Source organism: Caloenas nicobarica, chromosome 19, assembly GCF_036013445.1.
Source record: "Caloenas nicobarica isolate bCalNic1 chromosome 19, bCalNic1.hap1, whole genome shotgun sequence".
NCBI classification, from domain to species: Eukaryota; Metazoa; Chordata; class Aves; order Columbiformes; family Columbidae; genus Caloenas; species Caloenas nicobarica.
Genome location: NC_088263.1, coordinates 5,590,189 through 5,600,817, shown reverse-complemented (window position 1 = coordinate 5,600,817; position 10,629 = coordinate 5,590,189). Strand labels below are relative to the sequence as shown.

The 10,629-nt window shown below is 52.8% G+C and overlaps 1 protein-coding gene across 1 annotated transcript in view; it reads left to right on the top strand.

Moving 5' to 3' along the window:
* The first annotated feature begins 513 nt into the window (after window positions 1–513).
* Window positions 514–10,629, top strand: part of MEGF9 (multiple EGF like domains 9) — a 48,185-nt gene continuing 38,069 nt past the window's right edge. Inside the window, exon 1 of the mRNA XM_065648662.1 lies at window positions 514–811. Coding sequence (XP_065504734.1) covers window positions 514–811 — 298 coding nt within the window. The remainder of the gene's footprint in view (window positions 812–10,629) is intronic.

Genomic DNA, 10,629 nt, shown 5'->3' with positions numbered 1-10,629 from the left:
AAATGTAAAAAATGTATACTAAAATATTCTAGATATTTCCGATATTTTTACACGTTAAAAAAGAAAGGCGTGTGCCCGCCCGTCCCCGCTCCCCCCCGAGCTGCCGGGGGGCGCTGATGGGGGGGTTGGGGGCGGTGTCCCCCCCCGCCGCCCCCGCCCTCACAATACCGCACCGGCGGCGTGGCCCCGCCCCCCGCCCCGCCCCGCCCCTCCGCCCGCCCCCGGCGGCCGCTGATTGGCGGCACCCCTCGCCAAGAGTTACAAAGTTGCCGTCAGGTAGGGCGGGCGCGCTTCCGATTGGCTGCGGCGGGCGCGGGGCGGGCGCGGCGCTGTCAGCCGGGCCGGGGCGCGGCGGGAGCCGCCTGCGGGGCGCTCGGAGCGGCAGCGGCGCGGCATGGCCGGCTGAGGCGGGCGGGAGCCGCCGCCGCCCGGCCCCGCTCCCCGGCCCCTCTCGGTGGGTGAAGGAGCGCCTGGATGTATGAATGAATGAATGGCGGAGCGCCGCGCCGCAGCATGAGGCGCCGCTGGCCGAGGACCGCGCCCGGGCTCGCCCTGCTCTGCCTCGCCGCCCTCCTGGCCGCCGCCGCCGGGCTGCCCTCCGGCACCGCGCCGCCCCCCGAGCCCGGCAGCGGCAGCGGCGGCCCCGCTGAGGGCAGCCCCGGCACCGTGCCGCCGCTTCGGCCCCGCAGCACCGCCGCGCCCACCCGGGGCAGCGCTTCGCCGCCGCCGCCGCCGCCCCCGGAGGAGGAAGAGGAGGCGGCGGTGGCGGAGGAAGAGGAGGAGGAGGCGGCCGCGGGCAGCGGCCCCGCAGGTGAGCGGCCCACGCGTGTCCGGGGCGGGGGCGTCGGCAGCGGGGCCGCCGGCTTGCTGGGGAGCGGGCCGGGGCCGCCCGTTTCCTCCGGCGGGCGGACAAAGGCGCGGCCGGGGCGGCTTGGCAGGGGGCGGTGGGGTTCGGGACGGCGGTTCCCTGCGCCCCCTCCGGCTGCAGCGACCCCCGTCCGGGGCAGGAGGGACCCCGCGGGGTGAGACCCCCGGGAGCATCTCACGCCCCAGCCCCTCGTGCCCGGTGCCAGGCTTGGGGGGCAGCGACCCCCACTCGGAGCTGGGATGCGGGGCCGGGTGGACAGTGTGGGGGCCCGAGGGGGGCCTGGCGGGGCAGGTGCGCCAAACCCACACCATGCCAGTGGTGTTACTGGTGGTTTTGGGGAGCAGTGGGGCGGGTGCTGGCCCTGGCTTCCCAAAGCATCCTTCACAGCAGCTGTCCCTGGCATGCACCGTCCTCCCCACGGAGGAGCTGAAACACGTCCTTCCCAACACCGTTGTATCGGGGCAGTGTCCACACTGTTGGACGCTGGGCTCAAGCATCACTGGGTGGTACCTTGTAGGTAGGGCTGTTCTGTGAGCACCAGAGCTCAAGTCCCACCTTCGTGTGCCAGCAGCAGAACAGGGTTAATGATAACTCGGTGTCTCTGGAGCCGATGTTCTTACCTGTAGCTGAAGGCGCGTTTGCGGCTCGGCAGGTGCCGGGAAGAGCCTGCACCAGCGTGGTACCCGATGGGTGTGCGAGAGGAGAAAAGAGCTGCGGGCTTGTTCTATTCTGGGAAAGGTGCATCTCGGTGCAGCCCGCTCGAGGTTTGATCCTGCCCCTGTCGCAGTTGGGGGGCTTGTACAGAGCTGAGGAAACACTATGGTGATGGGAATAAATGGAATTATCAATGACAAACATGAGGAGGGAAGAGGTAAAGGGCAGCTGGAGGGCTGTGCTGTCAGCTGAAGCTGTCGCTTGGTGTTAGTGCTGAGTGATGGTGCTGGTTGCTCACCTGGAGATGAAAACACTGATGGTCTTCGATGCTGAGACTCCAGTTTACTTATAAAATAAGTAGACAGTACTCTGCTAGAGTCTGTGGATGGAGCTTTGTCCACCTATTTTACCAGAGAACTTGGCTTCGTTATGCATTTCCAAAGCTTTGTGTTCAGACACATGTGAATGCTTTCCCTTTTTTAATTTATTTTTCCTCCTTGCCTGGAAGATGTTTGGTTTAAGTGTGTTGAGCTTCCTCTGATGTGAAAGGGATATATTCTGCTGCACTGGTAGCTTTAGCAGTCTGAACAAGTGGATTAATCAACCTGTTTTATTTGGCTTGAAATATAATCAGCTGAAGACCTGGAGTCTCTTGTTTTCAGACTTCAATTCCGTTGAGGTTTCTTCTTTACTTTCTCTGGAAGAGACAGAATGGCTTAAGATTAGGAGTTGCTGATAAAGGTAGGAGGGGTTGAGTTTTCTTAAAGCAAAAGCAATTTTCTCTGTTGTGCCACGATCAGACCTCATCGGCTCAGTGACTCCCCTGAATTGTGCAGCGTGGTGCGACCCTCTGGGTGACAAATGGGGGATGCTCGTACCTGCCCTGAGCTGTGTCAAGCATGTATTTCCCTCTCTGACCTTGTGTGGGGTGTTTGTTTTCTGTTGGTGTCAGAAGGCACCAATCCCCTCTCCCGTCTTGGGCTGTAATGGTTTTATCAAGAGCATCCTTCTCGTACAGGACAAGGGACAAGTGTCATGTGGGCGTATTGCAATGGACGAGGTGGCTGGTTTAGTGATGGCTTCGGGATGCTCTCTGATGTCGGTGTATGATGCTCACATAATGTCCTTTTTATGTCTGCTGCCATACGAGGTGTCAGGGATGTGAGTTGGGAGGTTTTGTGTCTAATCCCAGTGCCACCATGGATCCTTCTATGGGCTGCCCTTCAGATCTCCCTTGGGAAATGGGAGCACTGATGACGATAACCCTTCCGCACCATCCCTGGGTGTGCTGAGTTTTTACTGGGGAGGCCAGCATCACCCTTGGAAGTTTTAAAGTGCTAATTATTAATGGCTAGAGTCTCCTGATCCCAAAATTGCTCTCTGGTGCCTTTACGCTCGTGATGGCCAGGGCAGGAACTCATGGGCAGATTATGTCTCTCTCAAGCAGGCTAATTGGTTATTCATTAGTGTGGCAGGCTGAGATTAACCCTGGCTGATGGGGGATGACTGGGGTGCTCGTGGGTCGGGTGGGTTTCAGGGCGCTGGGGGGATAAGGGGGGAGCTTTTCCGTGCCGACCCCATCTGCTGAGAGCTGCTGGAGTCCTTTGCTCTCAAAGGGTGTTAAGCATTGAAGAGACAGCAAAGCCAGTAGGCACCGTGGGTTTACCTGAAACCCTCCTTTTCCTTCAATTCAAGCTTGTTTTCAACATTATTTTTTCAATTCAATAGGTAATTAATGCATTATATGCTTTATTGCATGAAACGAATGGGCCTTTTCTCAGGCACATTATTAGAAAGGCCTCCTTTAATGCTGATGGCATTATTACTGATAAGAAATTGGTGTGAGTCCCCACATTCGGTATTTATTCAGTGCTACCAAGATTTAAATTCTGACTTCAATGCATTTTTCTCGTTCTGATTTAAGAAGCACTTCAGCTACCGCTGAGCTGCCTGCTCGCTCCACTCTCATTCTCTTCCCTTTCCCAGTTCCATGACGTTTATTTTTCTTTCCAAGCCTGTGATCATGTTAAAATCCGGGTTTTTGTTTTTAAAGAGAAGTAAATTGCTAATCCTCATGTTTGTGGAGACAAGCTTAGAAGTATCCCCTGCCTTATCGCCAAAGCCTCTAACACCCACCGCAGAGACTCTGCCTCTTCCTTTTGTACAAAATAGTCTTGTTTTAAAGCCAAAGCTGGAGCTTTGCTGGGGAAGCTGACTCGGGGAGGGATGCTCGGTGTTGCAGCAGAGATGCGGCTGCTGCGACCAGCGTAGTCCTGGTTGGACCTTCCCTGTCCAAAGAGCAAAACTTCTCTATTCCACCCCTTTGTGTAGGACGGCATTGAACAATATGGGTTTCTTGGAAGGACATTTTGTTCTGACTGTTTTCCAGCCCCAGGAACAGCAGGTGGGTGGGCTGAAGAGCCCAAACCTTCTTGCATGGTCTCGCTGTCCCCATGAGCTGCACCCAAACCCTGGCTTTAGGCACCTTTAGACCATACTAAGTGTTGCAGATCTCAAAAGCCGTTGCCTTCTCTCCTCCCCATGGTTTCTGTAGTGTCCCACCTGGCTTCCTGGGTCACCAGGTCCCGGATGTGACCATGAATCTGGCCTCTCACCTCTGCACCTCCTGGGAGGGGACGATGAGCAATTTCTGTTGCAACCACAGGAAATGCAGATGGCCCGGCGGCTCGGAGCAGTTGACCACGGGAAGGTGTCCCGTGCCGCTATGGAAATGGGCAAAAGCTGAGTCAGGGTGTGCAATGATCCTTTGATGGGTCTCCAGCCCCAGGCACGGGGCCATCTCTTGATGAGATACTCACAGCCCAGATGGAGGAGGTGCAGCCCCAGCCCCACCACGGGTAGTGGCTGTGGCTTTGGGTGGGATTAGAGGATGGATTTGGTTTGTAAAGAGGAGCTGGGCAAATCCCCGGGGGTAGTGGGGGGTGAGCTGGCTAATTGGGTGGGCGCAGAGGAGGCAGCGAGGTGAGGAGCGGACCTGGTCATGAGCGCTGGCTTCATTTCTTCATCGTCCAGCTGGAGAGGTGGAAGGTTTTGCTTTTGCACAGTGTGCAAGAGGCACCGGGGAGGGATCCCTACAGCACCAGCAGTTGGAGGGGAAAGACTTCGGCCCAAGCCATGGAGCCATCAACACCCAGACCTTCCCACACCGGGGCTGTGCTGCTCAAGGGGCTGGGAGCTCTTAGTCCCAGTGGGACAGATACAGCCAAGTTGCTGAAGGCAGTTTTGGGACATCTTCCCAGTGCTGGTCCTTTGCAGCTCTGGGTGACTTCTCTTCTTCCCTCTTTCCATCCAACCATTAACCCTTCAGTAGAGCTTTCCCACCCAGGTTTGCCCCGTGATCATATTTTTCCCCGTGCTCAGTGCAACACAGGACTCTCTCCGGGATGCACGTAAATGTTTAATGCCCTTGCAGCAGGTTGGGTTTCCAAGGCTGAGGCTGAGCAGTAGGTGAGGCTGAATGTTTGCGATGGAATTTTGCAGCCTTAAAAATCTGTCTCTTGAGGTGCAAGCACAGGTTCTGCCCTTTGGGGCTGGGCTCCTACGCAGGGACCTGCCTGAATGCCCCTGCTCATCGCTTAGGCAGCTTCAGCTTTCCTCATATGAGGGCTTGGGATTGTGTTCAATGTGGTTACCAAGATAGCTTGCTTTCAAAATGTCAGTGGGATTTACATATATATTTTTTTAAAGAAATGGAAATTACTTTACAGACACGAAGGCTGAGACTAAGGAATATGGTTGTGTTACTTGGGATCAGTATGGGAGCAGTCAGAGCAGAGAGTGCCTTTTTGCAATCAAGTAATAAATTGTGGGGTTTGTATCTTTGAGCTTAAAATTAAGGGACGTTGCCCACAGCAGAAAATGTCACTCCCTTGCCTTTCTCCCTGCCTCCATGCTCCTGAGTCATTCTCGAATCAGATGCATCCAACTGTCCTCACTCAAGATTTTGAGATTCTTGGACTTAGCGATGCTCATAAAAATCAGGATCTTTCTGGGAGGATCTGCAGAGTATCCAAGGTTTTGATTGTCAGTTGCCCTCTGCAGGGAACAGTGCTGGGATTTTGCCTTTTTTTTTCTTGTAAATGATAGCTGGGATTCAGACATCATCACATCACTGAGCTGCACCTTAGAAAATACCACATGTAAAATAAGCCCACTACTGCGTGGTGTGTTAAAGTTGTTTATCTGGATGCGCCTGATAACCCCCGAACACCAGCCTGGGGGGTGACCCCTGCCAGCCTCTGCAGCAAAGCTGCCGAAACACCAAAGAAAGTGGTTTTCCTGGAGCTGTGTGGTGGGCAGGAGGTGTCCCAGCCCCGTTTGCTGATGCCAGTTGTCCTCTGGGCTCTGCAAGGAGGGTTGTGGTCCCCAGGGGCTGGGACAGTCCGGGCAGCGCCCAGGGGTCCGGGTGCCAGAGTGTGACCAGGGAGACTCTTGGAACACAGACTGGAGTTCGTGTGGGGCGCAAAGGTTGTGCCCGTCCGAAAAGCTGGGAAATGTGTGCGATGGGTTTCCCAGCCAGGGGCTGGTTTTGTCCCTGGAGCATCTTCCCAGGGCTGTCTGCTGCCAGAGAGGTGGTGGATCATAGAATCATAGAATGTCCTCAGTTGGAAGGGACCCACAAGGATCGTCAAATACAACTGGATGGATGCCCCATCCCTGGAGACATCCCGGGCCAGGCTGGACAGGGCTCTGAGCAACCTGATCTGGTGAAGATGTCCCTGCTCATGGCAGGGGGGGCACTGGATGGGCTTTCAAGGTCCCTTCCAACCCAAACTTTTCTATGGTTCTATTAATAACCCCATCGTGGAGGGGACTGTGGTCCTTGTGCTGCTCCGGTGCAGCCATGGAGGTGGCTGCAGCATCTTGGGGTCTACCCAGATGAGTGGTGGTGACAGGGCGCATCAAGCCTGTCCCCAAGTCTGTCCCTACCGGCTGTGCGCGGTTGGGCAGCATGAGGACAGGGACATTCAGGACTTTCTACACCTTGTGGCTGTGGGCAGAGAAGCACAGAACAAGCTGTCCCTGAGGACATGAGTCTGCTGAAGTCAGGGAAACATTTCGGAAATTTTTTTTTTCTTTTTCTTTTTTTGATGGGAGCCCATAGCCTATAAATACGCAGGGCGAAGTCATTGTGCTGCTGCTCATATTTGCAGAGCCAACGCCAGCTGACTGTCAGGAAGTGCTGCTGCAGATCCGAGGTGCTCGCTGGTGCTTCCAAGAAGCAGCCAAGATCTTAGCAGTGGCGTGATGCATCTGCCATCATCAGAAATAAACTCATGCCTGCGCTGGGTGCTCAAGGCAGGGATTTCTCTTGCAACCATCTGGCTGGAAGGGAAGGCTCCTTCTGCTTTACCTCTGACAAGCACTTAAAATAAAACCGAAAAATTTAAAATGTTAAGGGGCTGGATTGCTGTGTGGCACCTCGGCTGCACCTGAGACTTCATTGAGCTCTTAAAGGAGGTTGCAGCAAGGGCTTGGGCTTGGCTCAGAGGTCCTGGAAACCCTCAGGCTTTGCTGTCCCGGCTCGTGCTGCATGTCTGAGCCCAACAGAGCTGCCTTGTGCAGCGAAGCATCGCTCCGTGAGGGCTGGGGGGCAGAGTCTGGCACTTTATAATTGGTTGTGGATATTAATATGTTTTATGAGCTACAGGCTAGATTGCAATCTAGCCATCTGCCCTGCCTTAGAGGGGTCGTGTGTCTCCACCACCCCAGGAGAGCAGAACCGGTGGCAATTCAGTCTCATTAAACGGGCTGAAAACCAGGATTTCTGGTTCACAGGAAATTACTTGCTTTTTTTATTTTTTTAATTTGACTTTTGGGTTGAGTCAGACTGAAATGAAATGGTGGTTCTTGCTTTGCTATGCTTCCAGTGAGCTCAAGGGTCCTGCACCTTGAGGCTGCCCCATAAGGTCATTGTCTGGGTTTCTCTTGGGGTTAAATCCATCCCCAGTGCAGAACTGGGGGCTACTGGGTCCTTACTGAGGGGAAACGCTCCCAAAATCCCAGCTGGGTTTGTCTGGAGGGATCTTTTATTGGATTAAAGCTTGTCGGTCTGGAAGCATTTTGACCAAGACATTCTGGACTTCAAATAATTGAATTTTATTTGTTTGGACAGAACTCTTTTCCTCTAATTTGATAGGAAACTTCCCGATGGTGCTGATCCTGGCTCCTCTGCAGCTGCCTCTCCTGGGGGAGTAGTGGAGGATGTCACCTCCTCTGATGGGGACATTGGCTCCCCAAGGGCTCCTCTCCCTGCTTCCCCCCAGCTGAGGATGCTGGAAAAGTGGTCCAGCTTCTCCTGCATCCCATCCGGCCGGGCTCCTGCAGCTTGGGGGCAGCCTGGCTGTCACCCCTTGTGTTCACCAGCTATTTAAAAAGGCAGTGAGTACCGAGGGGGGGATGCTGGGTTCACGTGGTTTTTCTGGATTGCGCCTAGCTGCCCGTGAAGAATAGACCCTCTGAACACACTGCCGGGGCGCTAATCAGCCGGGGACGGTTTGAGCTGCCCGAAGCGGCTCTTTTGTCAGAGCCTGAATTCCTCCTCTGACTGATGCTCGCCTGGATCTTCCCATGCAAAATTCCTATCGCCCTTCGTCATGCAAAATGCAGCGGAGTCGTGATGCTGGACAGGCTGCCAGCCCTCGTGTTTGGCAATAGCTCTGCTCATCCGCTGTCAGGATTTTTATTCCCCTCTCTCCCCTAAAAAGATTTTTAGGGTCCCTGCTCCTGCTTTATACACACATGGGTCCTATTTCAGTAAATGAGGAGCTTCCCCAGAGCTGCATGAACTAATGCAAAACCTCAGTTTGGTCTTGTGCTCCTTCCAGTAGGATTTTTTTTTTTCTGAACACCTGCTGTATGAATTAAAATTTGCCTTGTAAATGTAACCAATTCAGAGTCTGCGCATGAAAGATGGGTGTTTGCTTTCTTGCCTGGAAAAAGAAAAAAGCAAAACCTCAAAGGTTTTGCTCTTGAGGCAGCTTGGCCACAAAACAGGACAGAAGCCCAAGTTGCTCTTTTCACCATTTTCTAATTCAGTTGCCCCCTGTCCTTATAAATAAGCCACCAGAAACATGACAAGGCAAGCATCTCTCCTATTTATAGCTCGTGCTGCTCCACATGCCTGTTTTAAAAATCAGCCAGCTAAATGGCTCTGCAGCCTTTCAGCAAAAGGCTTAATGACACCGGCATTCGATATGCACGGGGAGATGGATGGATATTTAAAGGCCGTTGCCCGTGAGCCTTCAGCCGGAGCAGGCGGGAGGGGGATATTTCACCTGGGTGAAGGGGAGACCCTCTAGAGCTGCTTTGCTTCTGGGGAAGGGGCTCTGATTTAATCTGCACCCCCAGGGCTCACCCCTGCTCCAGCCATCGCCATCCAGCCCCAGCATGGGACTGGTGCCACTGGGGATGCGCCCAGCAAGGTCGGTCCTCCCACCTCTCCCCTGCACCTTGGCTTTTCTGGAGGATTACCATTAGACAAAATATACATTGATATTCCCCAAGATTTTTTTAATTTTTATTTTTCAGCTGCATTAACCCTTCATTTTTTTTTTTTTTTTTCCCCCCTTTTGTGGCATCACCTCCGTGTAATTCAGAGGCTGCCGGTAACCTCTACCCGTTTAACTGGTCATGCCACTTCTCAGATGAATCTACTTTATTCCTGGCAAATTACACTGCCAGAGTTTTCAGGCAGCTTTACTCTATTTTGATTGACTGGCTGACTATATTAACTGATAGTGCTACTTGGGCTGCTTTGATCCTGTATTATTTATGGAAATGATGGCACATAACTCTGCACAGCTGATTAACGCTGCATGTATTTTTAATGTGCTAGTTCTACTGTTTGATCTGTGCTAAATGATTATTCTCTGATGCGTTCCTGGGTTCATTTTGCTTCCTTATGAAAAGGATATTGAAACGGACTGTTTGTTTTGTTGCTTTCTTTTCCCCAGTGGTCTCATCTTGTGCTGGTTTTTAAGCTTTCACAGATCGTTTTCCCAAGCACAGCTCTGCTGCTATCACGTGGAGCATTTACACTTTATTGCTATTAATTTGAGCGTTTCATTGGTGGCATTACTCCAAATTCATCGCTCTGTGTGACATTTCGGGGAGATACAAGGTGGAAAAACAACCATTCGGGTGATGCTCAATCCTTCCTAGTGTGTGATTGCTGAATCCCAGCTTGGCCGTGACTCAGGTCCAGCGGCATCTGAATGAGAAAGAAACCCGTCTAAATGGGAGGAGGTTATAATTAATATTTTCTGTGGCCCGTCACAGGATGCCTGGGACTGGTTGATATTAAGAAGATGATTTTAATTGCCAGGGAGGTGTGTGCTTGACTCACGTCTTCCTCCTCCGCGGCGTGAGTCGTGGTTGTGGAGGGACCGGTGGGCGAAGGTGACGCTTCATCCCGGGAAATACCCACCGCATCCCGCGGTGCGTCCCCTGCACGTGCAGCTGGGGACGGACTCTGACGTCCTTCATCCCTCCTCCAAAATCCTCCCCATTAACCAGACGTGGCCAACGGGGTGGAAAGTGGGAGGTTGTTCCAGGAGGGACCATCTGTGAGCTGGAGGATCAGCATTTCCCTTCCCTGGGGGCAAAACAGAGTGGGGGAAGCTGATTTTTTTTTTTAATTTTAATTTGTTTTTCCGCCCTGCCTTTTATAACACCTGTTTATTTTCGGGGTACACACAAGGGTTGTCTCCTAAGCCCTGCCCGTACCCAGCACATGGTCAGACACACCTGGGCGCACCGTGCTCCAGCAACAACAGGTTTGCAAGGATGCTTTCATGACCAGCGCCGTAAAGCTGTTGAAAACCTCTAAATTAAGGCTTTTTTTCCCTCCTCTGAACAGGGCTTTTTGTTAAAATCAGCAAGATGTATATCTTTCTGCAAAAGATTCCTTTTCCATTAATGGACTTTATATTGAAAACAGTTTAAAGTTGACATTTTGTTCCTTCCCTCCAAATTTTTAAAGCTGCTTGTTCCATGAAAAACTTCAATAATTCCATTTTCCTCCTGCCTTCTATTTCAAAGACGACAGATGTCAATACACATAGGTATTATAAGAGAGAGAATTT